The following is a 15,288-nucleotide window of genomic DNA, read 5'->3' on the forward strand; positions in this document are numbered from 1 at the left end:
ACCTATTGGCTGGTGAGTTACTAAGTATGGATGGTATCGGACAGTGAAAACTATTTATTTATCTTTCCTTCTTTCTCTAAGCCTCTGTCATTCCTCCCTCCTATCCTCAGCTCCCATAAAATCCAACTCTTTTAATTGTTTTGGGCTTTTGGGCTTCTTGACAGATTTTTTTTATGTTTTGTGTTCATTCAGCTTTCAGTGACAACAGACTCAACTGCATTAAAAGCAGATACATTTTGAAAAATATTGAATTGATCATGTTGGTATCTGTGTGTTAAAAGTAAAAAAATAATTCTTAAAACCAGTGTGGATGTTTTAAGAAGTAATATTTGATCCTTACACTGTACTTGCCGAAGGAGTTCTTGGGGGCTTGCTCTCCATTGCATGGCTGATCATGCACAGATCTTTCAATGAAAGACTCATGTATTTTGCTTAATAGACCAGGTCTGTCCATGTGATATGATGTTTCTTAGAAGTAGTGCTCACATTTTAGCACAATTTGGTCTTCTGTGCGTATCTAATTATATCTAGCATCACTTTGAAACTATATTTGTGGTTTGTTTTTTTAAATAATTGTGTTCTCTGCTACTGATATGAGGTACAAACATAGCAGCTTGCAAGTCCCTGAGAGAGCAGGTGTGTTATGACCTGTCACTGGATGCCTTGTTTAATCATACCAGTTTTTACTACGTAGTCTTTGATCACTTTCAGGATTAATTTAGCATTTTTGTAGGAAAGTAATTGTGATCAACAGATTTCCAGCTGCCTTTAATTCTAATTATATGATCCTGTTGAAATTCATATTTAACTGAAAATGGTTTACTTTTTTTTAGCATAGTTTAGAAATTATAGCTCTTGAATTAAAAACAAAACAGGCAGTTGTGCCTAGTATTTAATTCCAGGTAGACTTAGAAGTTTATTCCATTTTCAATGGGGTGGCTTTTTATATTATTTGAAGGCTGTTTTCTGTATACTCTTGCCCACCCATAAAAAAGTAACCCCATGGAATTGATTGTATAATGCATTTTAGAGAGCTTTGCAGACTTCTTTGGTTACACTCGTAGGTAGACCTGGCCCTAGGTTGATTGGCCACTGTCTTGAACCTGTGAGTGGTTCCACATATTTTTACTGATGAATGCAAAGACATCTGTGCTTAGTGTGATGTAACGTTACTCAGTAAAGACACAAGAATGAAGGAAACACTGTGACAAAGGAATCTGCAGCATATACTGCATGGGAAGCACCGTGGCAAACAGAGAAATCTCATGGGGTTTTAGAGGTTAAGAAAAAAGGACTTACGGACAATACAGCTCATAGCATTTCAGAACTGTACAGGAGTTGACAACATAAGAAGATGAGATAAAGTTAATGGAAAATACTGGTATTTGGGAATCACAGTCTATTCCTGATATGAGTTACCATTGGCAAGCTTTGCAAAAACAAGAGGGAATTGAGAATAGCGAAAGCGTGGATGCTTGGGTCAGCAAGACATTGAAGAGAGCAGCCATGGCAGAGCACAAATAGCAGAGATGAGAGAAAGGATGCCCATGGAGGAATGGGAGCATCACAGAGGAAACAACATGGTTGCTGCAACACATCTGGAAAGAGATTCAGCCTTGAGACACCTGAAAGTGCATGGATTCTTTCATTTGAGTGTGAAAATGAAAGAAAAGCACAAGAGCTCAAATACTCAATGTATACAAAAAAGCAGCCTGGGGATAAACTTACTCTGACTAGTGACAGTAAGAAATGTTCCAAATCCTGAAGATCTCTAACAGCAGAAAAGAAGATCTTTATAAAGTAATTTGAATAAGTCATGTGTGAACAGCATAATTACAGAAAAAAATGAAATTATCAGCCAGACTTGGAGTAGCCTGTAGAATGTGGAGAGAGAAAGCAAGAGGTCCAGCAAGAAGGCAATTGCAGTCATCCAAGCATGAAATCAAGAAAGATTAAATGCTTTCCTTATAGGATATGCTGAGATTACAGTCTAAAGTAGTATCTGTGGCCATGAATTAGATGAAGCTATAAACACTTGCATTCCCTCAGTCAAGATACTTCTTGTTTCTCAGATGTCCTTACTAGTTAACTCTTTAGTGACAGTAAGTTCTGTCTAGCAGTACTTGCTGACATCCCATCCTTGTGCTTGCCATCTGTTGAGCATTGGGGAGCAGGGCTGAACTTGGCACACTGAAGACCCAGCCTCTGTATTTGACAATTTCTCTTCCTTTTTTAAAATTCAGCTTTTCAGGATAGGAATAGTACAAGAATGACATTACAAGTTAGTAGATTTTCAGCAGTCTCTGTAATCCACGATTTTAAAAGAGAAATTTGAGATTCAGACAGGAAATTTGCAGTTTTCCTTACTTTGTCAATTAGTTTTCCCAGAGGATTTTTGGGCAGAAAGTGTTGTGCAGAATTATTTCAAAGTTGTGTAACTGAAGGATGGATTTTCTTCTTGAGAGAAATCACTGTGGAAGGAAAATAGCAGTAAGGCTGAACTGGAAATCTGAAAGTGTGAATTCTGAATGGAAGGAACAAAGTTTAAGGTAACAGAAGGGCACTTTCACTTGCTAAAACCAAGATCTGTTACGTTCTTACCTCCAAAACAACTGGCATCCAGCAGTCTGAGTGTGCAAAGCTCTTTCTTGGTAAGAGTCGCTGCTAAGAGAATAGTAAACTCTCATTTGTTGCAGTAAATGTCTACAGTCTTTCTTTCACCACATCCCTCCAGTCTGCCCAAAATTAACCTTTCTGTTCTTCTGCACCACGTGCTTTGGCTCTTTGTGCACTGCTTCTGCTGACTCAGCAGCTCCTACCACACCTTGAAACAGGAGAACCACAAACTGTGCCCGTCACCCAGCTTTTGTCTCTGCCACCGTGGGCAACCCATACAGCCACTGCTGCCCCACCAGCACGTGGGGCAAGGAACCTGCATTCCTTGGAGTTTTGTGTTTGTTTGTGGCACTGTATAATTTTTTTATTGCAATAATGTAGATTATTAATTTGCTGAAAGCTCCCAGCATCACAGAAGCGTAAGGGTTTTCTAGAGGTTTTCAGGTGAAAAAAAAAAAACCCCTCTTCTTGTTTCATTCTATTTCACTTCCATCCTTACCTAATGGATAATTATGGAAGCTTTCCTCACACTACAAAAGAAAAGGTTAATACAGTATTAAATGTGGTGTCATGTGGGCTACCCAGCCATATATTTAAGACAGGAGATGAAGCCTTCTGTACATGTAAGAGACTTTCTAAAAACCTGTTGGGATCAGTTACTGTGTTTCCCTGGCATTTCTGTGTCAGAACAGTTACTATTTTGTACTCAGATGGAAAGAATTAAAGTTCTGATGGACTCTCTGTTCCTGAGTAATATCTGACTACAAGAGAAAAGAGATCTATTAATGGGAGTGCAAAACAAAAATCAATTTGAATACACAGTTCAACAAGAAAGTCTTAAAAAATAGCATCGAGCTGTCATTGATAGGAAGCTTTCCTTGGGTTCTTTTGTGTTGAGATGTGTCAGATATGTAAAAATACTTTAACTCAATAATTAGTTAATTAATCACCATCTTTAGTTCGTATTAGAAATCCTTACAGTGTATTTATTTTTGTTAATGTCTTTTTTAAAATCTAAATGTCTCAATTGCATCATGCATGTTACCTAAAGCATGACTGCCATGTCTTGCCAAGTATTCACTGTTTCTCTGTGTTACTCACATTTTCTTCTGTCTTAACTGGATTTTTAATTTGTTTTATTTCTCTCTTAGAGAAAACAAAGTCATTTTCTTGATATATATTTTTAAGCCTATTTTTCCCGAACTCATATTCTCTTGACATTTTGGTAGCTTTATTTCATACAAACTCCATCATCTTAGTTATTTTTCAAGTAATAAAGTGACCAGAACTGTATACAGTTTGTCAGTTAAGTATCAAGGTTATAAAGAGTTTACAGACTTTCAATCTCCATAACTAGATGTCATTTCATATGAAGCCCAAGCACCTGCCTTTATGCTGCTGTATCCTATTGCAAGCTCATGTCCTTTTTTTCTCTGTTTGCTAAGATTAGTTCAGTGTTACTTGTTCCAGATTTATTTATTCTGTTTAAGATTAGTGTTAATTTTTTTTTTTTTCCTCAGCTGTGCATTTTTTGTCTGAAAAGTTTGGAGAGAAAGAAGCTGGGTAAAGTGAAAATAAAGCTATTACAATATTCACATCTGAAATTCTTGATAAATGAATGCAGGATGTTAACTTTCATATTATTACTGTTGAATATTTAAATGGCTCTGTGTACACAGATAAATTAGTGTTTTGTATTACGATATACATGAGCAGTGTGCATGATATGTACTACTTCTATGTTTAAGTGCTGTAAATGTTACCTGATCTTCTTTGTGCTATGTTATGCTTTACCCTGGACAAAATGGTTACTAATTCTGTAGGTGCCTGAGGATTACTTCTTAGATTAGCTTTCTGTGTGTTGTTTCAGTCTTTCATTGACTCTCATCCAGATCTCAGAAAATAATTTATTGTTTCTTCCTTTTTTTTCCTTCTTTTTTCAATAAGTCGTTTTCCATAAAAGTGAAAGCAGATCACAGCTTTTGCACATTCATGATTTTTGGTCTTCGTTAAGCTGGCTTGTGCTCTGCAGCCAGAAGGCAGTGACTGACCACCTTGGAGTGGTGGGATGCAGCCTATCGATTACAGTTATGTTGAGATGTTGCTGTCACTGAAACTTTAAATGCTTCTCCCCACCCCTGTGTTCAGCTCTCCTGGATGACTTACTGTTTGTAAAATAGAAAGGATGTGAAAGTGACTGATTTTATGTCTTATTTTTCTATAGGATTTACAGATTATCAGTACAGATGAAAACCAGGTGTTTGTGGCTGTTCAGGAGTGGTACCAGACAGACACATACAACCTGTACCAGTCAGACCCCCAGGGCATTTACTACTCTCTCCTGCTGGAGAATGTCCGGAGCACAAAGCAGCCGGAAGAGAATGTCCTGATAGATATTCTGGAGGTAGGTCTATACCTCTTCCAATGTGTATAGTCTGGTTGGATGTTGTGGGTTTTTTTCAATTGAGTATAAATAACCCTGCATTAATATATTTTCACAGTTACCTTTAATATAAAAATGCCAGGATTCTTCTCTTCTTGTTGCTACTTTCATGTTTCCCTCTTGTCTTGCTAATGTATTGTGTGCTCTAAGAGCTAGGTTCTTGGTATGGGGTCCTACGGATTGGCAAAACCAGAACTGGCTGGGTTTTTTTTTTAAAGATATTGAGTGTGAAGCCGGCAGCACAATTTGTTATTAAGTAAGACATCATACAGCTGCCTACATAGAACTTTTTTCTTCTAGGTGACGCAGTGATATGCTTCCTGGCTTAGAGCAGGACACCTTTCAGCCAGTAAGGTCTTATATAGTAATCCTGAGGGCATTGTGCAAGGTTGTGTTAGCTCTGACAAGAGAAGAGCCAACAAAATTAGGTATTGGACAGAAAATTCACTTGCTTTCAGTAGATGTTTTTTTGCCAACAGCATTTGCTGTGAGACAAACTGTCCTGAAAACAAATCTATCCTGTTTTTTGACATGAGTGCATTTTTGGCAAAATAAAAATGAAGAATATAGCATTTTGGAAGCGTAGCACAAACCGTTATTAATTCTGTTCCTATTGATGATGACATTTAAATGTAATAAAGTGTAAATTTGCTATGGTGCTGTTCTTTCTTGTATTGTGTAGGACTGGCCATGATTAGAATATTAAACTAATGGACCTTTGGTCTGACACAGTTTGGCCACTTGTAGGGAACAGTCCATCTTTTCGCCGTGGCATTGGCTCGTGACACCACTGTTATTCTCTAATCTCCCTGACGTTAAAAAAAAAAAAAAAAATCTTTATAAAGGCAGCAAACTTCTCTGGAAAAGGTTTGTAGTAATTCAGGGTACAAGCCGTACACTTACAGAGCTGTTAAATGGCTGTAATTAAACTCTTCTTTGTGGGGGAACATGAGAGTAGTTTTTTCCCCCTTATCTCCTCCATCTTTATTTAGCTTTTTCTTTCTAAGTGGCTGCATTAAAACAAAAAGGTGTATCATTACCAATGATTGTTTACTAGACTCTACCTTTTTAGAAATTAGGCTTCTTAATGAGTGAAGCTACACAGTGTTTAGCCACATTCCCATAGGGTGATTTGAGAACAGTAGTTTCCAGCTCTTTGTTCCGAGTCACTCCTGCAGGATGCAAAGCTGAAAGGGAGTTGGGTGCAACTGTTCTCCCTGCTTCAACATGTAATTTCAGATAAGTTGTACGGAGATGCCCCCCCTGGCTATCCTTCTGTCTGCAAGAGTTATTTACTTAATTCAGTTTCACTGATGATTCCAGAATGTTACTGAGGGCATATTTGATAATGTGCATGCAAGAGAGATCCTAGATTATTGTGTCTTGGATCAAATTGTAGCGTTACACATGATAAAGAGTAATGGAAAGACAATACATATGGAGCCATACAATTAAATTATTTAGAGTTATTTTTGGAATAGAGTTGAATTGCAGGAGAACAAACAATTTTATTTGCTTACAGTAAGAAAACCTACAACTTGTGGTTAGCTTGTATGATAATTAGTGTTCATCTTCTTTACTAGAATGTGATTGGGTACTCCTACCTACAGGTAATGTGTGTATTATTCACACCATACAAAATAACTACTAAATATAACATATTGCAGTCCTTGAAGATGGGATTTTTTTCGTCTTGTCTGGTTTTTCTCTCAGGGCATTTTAATGCAAGTATCCCATCTTCGGAAGAGGAATACTCAGTGCAACACAATCAGTTCTCAGTGGTTGGCAATTTCTCTTTCTACCAGTGCATAATTCTCCTTAAAATTTGCACTGTTCATCTTTATTATCTTCTGCTTCCCTCACTTCATCTTTTACTTGTTCATCTGCTATAAAATCTTCTACAGAATTCTACCTATCTGCATTCATTTTCTATTATATGCTTTATCTGGTTTTTGCACTGTGATTTTTTTCATGTTGTCTCTATGAAAGGGGAAGAATTCCACAATGCTTTTTCAAAGAAGGAAAGAGAAAGAAAGGTATTGGCTGTCCAAAAGAAGTATGCCCTTGAAGTTTATGACTGTACAAGAGGAGTGTGTCCTTGACATCATATGGAGTGCTGCCAGTGTGAACCTATCATAAACTTGACACAGATGTATTTGCAAAATGGACATGTAATGTAACACTTCTAGATTGGCTCTTTTTAGGACTGCTTCTATAGATGAGAGCTACACAAGTTGCAGTTCACTTTCTTCCCCAAAGAACAAATTATATACACTTAAATTTTAACCAGAATCTTCTATTATATAGCTGTATTTCTTGTATTTCAGTAACTGCTGTTAAAAAACACTGTGCTTTTTGCTACCAACTAATACAGAATATTGTCTGGTTGTAAAATCGGTAATGTAACAATGCAGCAATTAATGTGTCACAGAATATATAGTCACAGTAGAAAGCCCTCTTAGAAAATAGGTTTTTAAGGTACAAAGTGCTTTTCTAAGAGTACAGGGCAACCACTAACCCCTGAACTGTTGTGGAAAATAGGTGCTTCGAGAACTAATCCAAAAAGCCAAGGAAAATCAAAGGAAAGATACTTATCAATTTCTCTGTGTTCATCTGTCTTGTGTAGCTACTGGGCTGCTCATCAGAGTCACTACAATGTTTAAATGTCTTCTTCTCCATAGCACCTTATTATTAATGTGAATTTCCCTTCTTGCAAGAAAGACACTGATTTCCCGATTTTAGTTTAGGGAACTCAGTCAAGGAGTAGGAATTACAGAAGAATTTGGGTGTCTTGGCATCACAGTAGAATCCAGAAGGTAGATTTGGAATGCAGCATTTAAAGTATTACAGAAGGAGTCGGGCATGTATTTGCATGGGTCATAGGACAAATAAGATAGAAAATGCTACTGGGGGGCAGAGGTGTTTTAAAGTTGTCATTTTTTACACACTGTAATTTTGTATCAGTTGTTATTTTTAAGCTAATGCACTGTTCAAAACATCATGCTTCTAAACTTGCTCTGAAGATAGATGCATGAAACTTATTTGTTATTTCAAGCAGGGTTTATGCCTTTTATTCAAAATAGAACTGCTGAAGTTTGGTCTGCTTTTATCTTTTACAGCAGCAGTGGCAGAGGTTAACAGACACTGGAAGATATTTTTTTTTCACAACCTTTCTTTGTCTGATACACTCAAATATGTCCCATATTCTAGAGAGGAGAAGTTACCCTAACACTTGGTTAGGTTAAAGTTGGGAGTGGGAATGGAGAAAAATTTTAGTCTTGAGTCCAATTCAGTTATTATATGGAATTATTAGATGTTCATTAAACAAAAAGGAGAGAAAAACAGAGAGAAAGGAAGCAAAAATATTAATGATGCAGCATTTTTGCCATCCACAAATGAAGAGGGAGTCATTAGTTGCAGTCCTTAATGTAATTATTGTGTAAATATTTAATAATGTGTTTGCTGGAAGAAAGGCGTGTACAGAAATTGTACTCGAAGTCTACCTTCCCACGTAAATGTTTGAACTGCCAAGCTTTTCAGTTGTATTCATGGCTGTGCCATCTCTAGAAGGCAGAATATGTAATAAAGCCCCAGCAAGATGGAAATGCTTTGAAAGTAAAGAAAGCAGGTTTCTCATTTCTCCCCTCCCCTTCCTTTTCTCACCTGCACTGCAAAGTGGCTGACTTTTATAGAATGTTTCACTTGGAGCTGAATCTGAGCTTTCAGTATCCTGAACAAGTAAGCCAACCACACATGCCTGGGTTTAAGGAAGAAGGAGCTCATGAGAGAGCAAGGTATTAAAATGTCTGTATGTCTAAATGTAAGTATATTTCCAAGTTCTAGGCTGTTACCATAATCGGTGGAATGTTCTTATGCTCTGTAGATTTGGGTCAGCTCCTACAAAAGACAGTTATGCGTCCTAATTCAGTGTCATTTCAAAGGATACTATATGTGTTTTGTAATTGTAACCAAGTTGTGTACAATTTCTAGGATGTGGATCACATGACTTCAGTGTGGCAATCAGTTTGCTGTTGTAAATTGCTTTACATCTTTTGTGGAATAACATTTTAGCGGTGTCCATATTTTCAAAAATTGCAGACCTGTAATTTTAACAGTGTACAGGAAAGCCATGCTGTAATAATTTTTGTATTTTGCAGTATAAATTGCATGAAATTTGATTAGCCTTCTGCCATTGTGAGAACTGTACATCCTTTTATAAATATTTAGGAATAGAAATCAGTTAGTAATTATTCTTTCCTTCCACCTTTCTTCCCTTTCCTCTTATCCTTTTGCCTTCTGTATTTTTTTTAAGGTATCGTTCATTTTCCTAGTGGAGAAGCTACATGAGGCACACAGTTCAGAGCCACAAAAGAGCAGCTAGTCAGGGATAATCCTTGTTGAAAAACATGTGTATGTGCTGATCATTATTCTTGTCTCCTGTATGCTCCAGGTCAGAGGTGTAAAAGGAGTCTTTTTGGCCAACCAGAAAATTGATGGGAAAGTTACAACTCTAATAACCTACAACAAAGGCCGTGATTGGGATTTTCTAAACCCTCCAGACATTGATATGAATGGTAAACCTACAAACTGCAAACCTGTAAGTGGTTCTTTTTAGCCTATCCTTTCTCTGAAGTGCACAATTCTTATTTGTGCGGTAGGATGTGCAGCAATTCCAGCAGACCAAGAGCTTTGTGCTAAGTTTAGCAGCCAAACTAGTAGGCATGTGTACTTGCATAGCAGTGATTTCACAAGCTCTTAGTCCAGTCATCATGTAGAGTGTGTAGTCATGGCCCTGTCTGTAATGCTGCATTTCTTGCTGTAGAGCTTTGACACAAAGAGGACATTCTTCTATATCAACCATATGACCCAATTAAGAGATCTGATCACTCTCTATGTAACAGAAATGGGGAGCTGGAGCTGCTTCCCCCCTTTGTAAAGTTCAAGATTGTGCTATGTGAAATACTGGCAGACTACACAGACATCACCAGAGGAGCTAATATTAATTGGATATTTCGAACTGGACTTTGGCTCAATGGGAAACACTCATTTTCTTTCTCTACAAAGACATGCATTGCTGAAGCTGCTCCCTGTGCTTTCATTGTTGTAGTAGCTTAACTGTTGCCAGTTTGGGTTTTTTATACCTGTTGTCTTCTTTCCCACAAGCCTGAATGCTACCTTCACCTCCATCTCCGCTGGGCAGACAATCCCTATGTATCAGGAACAGTCCATACGAAGGACACTGCACCAGGACTCATAATGGGAGCAGGTGAATGCATGACATAAATTTTTAAGACCTGAAATGTGGCAGCAGTTCTTTATCGAGTCTTTCAGTTTACAATAATACCGTCCTAGAAACATTGTCAATATAAGGCTTTCCCTGCAGAATAACCCTTGATCAAACAATTTAATGGAAGTTAATTGAAGTCCCAGAGCTGTGTCTTCTAGGACAGATATATAACAGGATACATTATGATTCTCTGTGCCATGTAGTATCTCCTTCCTCATTAGTGTGGTATGGAGCAGTGATGGTGGCTGAAGGATTTCTTCTGCATTGTTTTTCCCTAGAAGTGGGGTGTAGGGCCTCCAGCATCATGAATAGCCCAGCAAATCCAATAAATGGATGTAAATAGTGGCCAAGCCTTCGTTCTTCATGGTTAGATATAGATAATTAATCTTGGAATTTTTATTCATTCCTTTTTTGCCTAAAGAAAGATGAAATGAAAGAGGCAAATGTCTCTGTGATGAGAACAATGCTGGTTGTGGCTTCTTCATTATAACATACATATAGAGCCACGGCACTGTGAAGTGGCATTTAATAAAAGAAATTCCATTGCAGTCTTGACTACTCATAACAAAAAAATATTCCCATAACTGTTTTACTTTGTGTCCTTGTGATTAATCTATTTCAATTAATTTTCTGTGCCTTGTTTCAAAATTATTTAAGTGGTAGGTGAGGCAGACCTACCTGATGAAATGCTGGTATGTTTTTACTGACAAGAATGAGACTAAGAATGTACCCAGTGTCCTTGTAGGTAGCTTTCTATCAGGTTTTTAACTCATACTTTATGAATTCAAATATTTCAAAATGTAAGTTCCATCTTGGGGATCTTTTTACATAAAGGGACTCTAATTCTAATGTAGGTTCTAAATTTTAGCCTTACTAAACTGTACCTGAATGACTTCTAGTAGCAATTTATTAGTCCATTACTTCTATTTATTTTTTTATCTGTTTTTGTATTGTAACCTTATGTGGTGAACTGACATCCTTTAAGATACTGGGTTGTTTTCTTTTGATTGGGTTTTGAGGAGTTTAAGTGCACAATTCTCCAAGATGAAATTAGGGATGGCAGGTTGGAGAAGAGTGTTTTCTCCTCAATTTCTTCCTAGAATGGGGCAAGATTTTGTTACTGTGACATTGTTTTACCATAGTAGTAGGTAAACTTGTCAGCAGCCTTCCTGAAGGTGAATATGAGGGAGCCTTTTTGATGACATCCAGGTATTGTTACGAACTGGACTGGTGTTAAAATTGACTTGATTATGGAGCAACCTGTAGTGTAATAGAAATGGTAGAAAGCCTCTGTAATTCATAGCAGCTGGCTAGAACGCTAGGAGGGATGGTGTGAGAGTGAACAAAATTTGTCCAAGAATAGTGCAGTACGTCCTTTCTCTGGTAGAAGGTCATGCAGTTGCAGACAGAGCCAAGGGACTTATTTTGGAGTCTTAAAAATCGTGAAGAGCAACTACATCCCCTTGCCAAAGGACAACCTGAATCAACTCTCATTTTGACTTGCCTTTACATTATGTGGCTGCTCAAGTCATCTGGAGTCAGTGCACGTGTTCAGTCTTATCTGGTAATCCTGATATCCTTGTAAACTTGCATTTGCTATCAGAAAAACTTTACATACGATGAACTTGAATTTCTTCTGGCCCGATCTTTGAAATTTATAATCCTATGTAAATCAACAGAAGTGCTAGGATTTTAGCACATATGGAGATTAGAATATTTGGGGCACATTACACTGTTGGAATTTCACTGTTAAATATAGGGAAAGCACATCTTCTGGAAATGACTGAAGGTGATAAAGATCTGTGAATGTCACTTGATCACAGCATGTCTGGGAACCATCAGTGCTTTGTGCAGTGAAAAAGAGAAATATGTTCTGAGAGTGAAGTAGGAACTAACTGCCAATGGAGAGAGCGAAATATTAAAGCTCTGGCAAAATACGGTACAGCAACCCTGTAAATAGGAAGATGTACAATTCTGATCATCAGTTTTCTGGACCAATGAGCAAGTGCTAAGAAGGAATACGTGGCAGTTGATGGAAATAGAGAATATTTACAAGAGGAGACTCTTTAGCTGAGAAAAATAAAGGACAGTAAATAATATATATATATATTTATATTTTTTTTTCCTTAAAGTGTAACCTTGGGGTAGAAACAAGTGATACAAACAAGTGGATAAGAACTAGAAATTAGGAAAGTTTCTAACTATAAAAGCCAAAAAAATCATCTTCTCAGTAAGAGCCGTGTGGATATTAATAAAAAGGGAAAAAAAAAAAATCCTTTTAACATGGAATTTGGATACATCAAAGAAAGCTTATACAACACGTGCTTGTCAGAATGGAAAACCTAACCTCTAACTTAAGGATGATTTGAATACTGTGTTTGAACATCAGAGCACAGAGGCCACTGAATATTGTTTTAAATTAAAAAAAATAATTAAATGGTGAACAGCATGATTGCCTAGAGCATTTTGGAAAAAAATACATTAATAAGATGTTAAAATTGCATCTTTTAAAACTCATATTTTCAAATTAAAATTCCACTCTATTAAAGTTGCATAAATAGTTCTGGGGAATGTATATTTTTAGCTTATGTATATATATAAATTGTGCAGACAGATTGTTAAATTTTATAGCTACATATTAAAGTGTTATTTTAAATAACTGCTTTGCTCACTTTAAGAAATGTAATAGGATTTTGCATTTACATTTAATTTTTGTGCATTTTAATCTAGGCAACAGCTTCTATTTCTCACAACATTGGCTATGAAATGTGTGCCAATTGATGTGTAAATTTTTGCTATAAACTTGCAAAGGACTTTTCTATGAAAAATGTTTAGAGAAGTGTAGATTTTTCAGGTGCTAGTTTACAACAGTTGTCTGCTTAGCTTCCAATCCAGATGGCAAATCAAGCAAGCAGTAAGTCCTGCACATTCACATGAACTGAGAAAGTGCTGAAAAATTCTGATTACTTTTTGTTGTATGAGGCCCAAATACACCACATACATTGTGATAAATTTATATAATTTTTCACTAAAGTAGGATATCAGGATGCCACCATAAAAAGAATGAGGGAACAGGGAAACGAGTGAAGATGCTCTCGTGTCACCATGTTCCCCCATTCCGATGGTGTGAATTGCTCCCTCAGCTAAATATATCTTCAGCTTGCCAGGTAAAAACTGTCTGTCTGGGACATTTAAGCACAAATTGCTTTTATGTTTGTTCTACTACCAAGTTTACAAACCATGAAATTTTAGCTCATTGTGCGTGGACTGAACGGATGTTACAACTGTATTAATTCCCAGTAATCTAGGAAAGGACTGTCTCTCATTTTGGAGTAGGTATCTGCCTGTAAGCTAAATTTAAGTGGCTGTGAAAGATTTTCCATATTAGAAGGATTATCGAAGTGTTATGTATGGGGATTATTTCTTCTCACAGTAAGCATGTCTAAAGTCACACATAAAAATAGGGGTAAATGCAGTGGTAAGTAGCATTTCAAACTTGTAAATGAATAGTAAATTGTAAACTACACTAATCTCCTGTATTTGTGTGACCTGGTAGAAACCTACCAAAATGCCTGAGCAAATACAAACTTCTAATTACTCTCCTGAGGTCTCTAGGTGTTTTTCCCCAGCTAAACCACCTTTGCAGAGACCTTGGCTGGCCACCGGTCATCACTAAAATACATTGCTATCTTTCACATTCCTGTGCCACCAAATGCTAAAATGGCATGTAAAAAGTTACAAATAGCTCAGAGAGATATGTTGAAGGGTAGTTATACCTTTGTGTTCTAGTTTTTGGGACTGCCACTTCTGCCAAGATGGAATGTGTCATTTTACCTGGTTACTTTAAACCAGATGGTCTCAGGGCTGCAGGACAGTCTCTGCCCTTCCATTATTTAATTTATGCGTGGTGTTTGCAATAATGTCAGCCCTTTATTAGGGAGAAAGCTTGAACCTCTAAAAATGCCTTTAAAAACAGTGTGTTTATAACTGGATAAGAAATGTGGGAAGCAAAGCTGAAGTAAACATTCACAATATTTTGAAGTTTTCTTTCCCGTTCCTGTTAGCTACAAAAAGAGTATAACGTAAGACAGATTTGAGAAACTTCTGTGTTACAGACAAAATTTCTTGAAGCTAGATGGCAAAAGGTTCTGTGTCATGTGTCAGAGGAGTTTTCAGGCCATTTAGATAAAAAAATTAATGTTAAAATTACACCGTTTATAGCTTGCAGTTGATTGCATTTACAGCCTGCAGTTGATTACCCATTCCAGATGCAGTAACTTTATCAGTATGAACTTGAATTGCTTCAGTGTATTATATTACCTTTAATAGTTACCACAGATGGATTTTGAGATCTAACAGAGACCTACTAAAATGACAGAAAATTATAGCAAAGTTTTGGTGTTGTAGTGGTACACCTGAGGAGTTACTGGAGACATTCACAGGTGTAATAAGGAACACAGATTTTGCTGTGATTCGCCAGACAAAGAGGACACCAGTGGTGTGGTACAATCTGAATGCTTCAGGACATGGTGGAAATGGTACTTAGTAACTCTTAACTGTTGGCTTCTAGTCTTGGGGCTGAGCTTAATTTGGCTGTTTTGCACCTTCTGTATCACTTCATTGTGATGTCAGTTGTGCACACGTTACTGGCTGCCACACCACAAGTAAGGTTCATAATTCCACTCATGGAAACTTTCAGGATGTTTCATCTGTACTTTGAGTGCTTCTGTGACTTTGTAGTTGTATGTAATGTTGTTAATGTTAGGATTTTTTTGCATTTCATTTGATGTGAATTAGAGCTGGTATGGTATTGTCTAGTTAGCTGGCTTAATCCGATAGCATGGCACACTGCAAGGTAGAGCCTTTAAATAAAATTGTGCTCTGTATTTTATATCTTCAAAAGAGCAACGTCCCGAATCTTTGAAGCTATTGTTTTATTAGA

General features: G+C 37.0%; 1 protein-coding gene across 1 annotated transcript in view; it reads left to right on the forward strand.

Moving 5' to 3' along the window:
- SORCS2 (sortilin related VPS10 domain containing receptor 2) overlaps nt 1-15,288 on the forward strand; it is a 559,400-nt gene that overhangs the window by 477,639 nt on the left and 66,473 nt on the right. Inside the window, exons 9-11 of the mRNA XM_051619037.1 lie at nt 4,841-5,020; nt 9,510-9,656; nt 10,223-10,325. Coding sequence (XP_051474997.1) covers nt 4,841-5,020; nt 9,510-9,656; nt 10,223-10,325 — 430 coding nt within the window. The remainder of the gene's footprint in view (nt 1-4,840; nt 5,021-9,509; nt 9,657-10,222; nt 10,326-15,288) is intronic.

This window comes from Apus apus, chromosome 4, assembly GCF_020740795.1.
Source record: "Apus apus isolate bApuApu2 chromosome 4, bApuApu2.pri.cur, whole genome shotgun sequence".
Classification (NCBI taxonomy): domain Eukaryota; kingdom Metazoa; phylum Chordata; class Aves; order Apodiformes; family Apodidae; genus Apus; species Apus apus.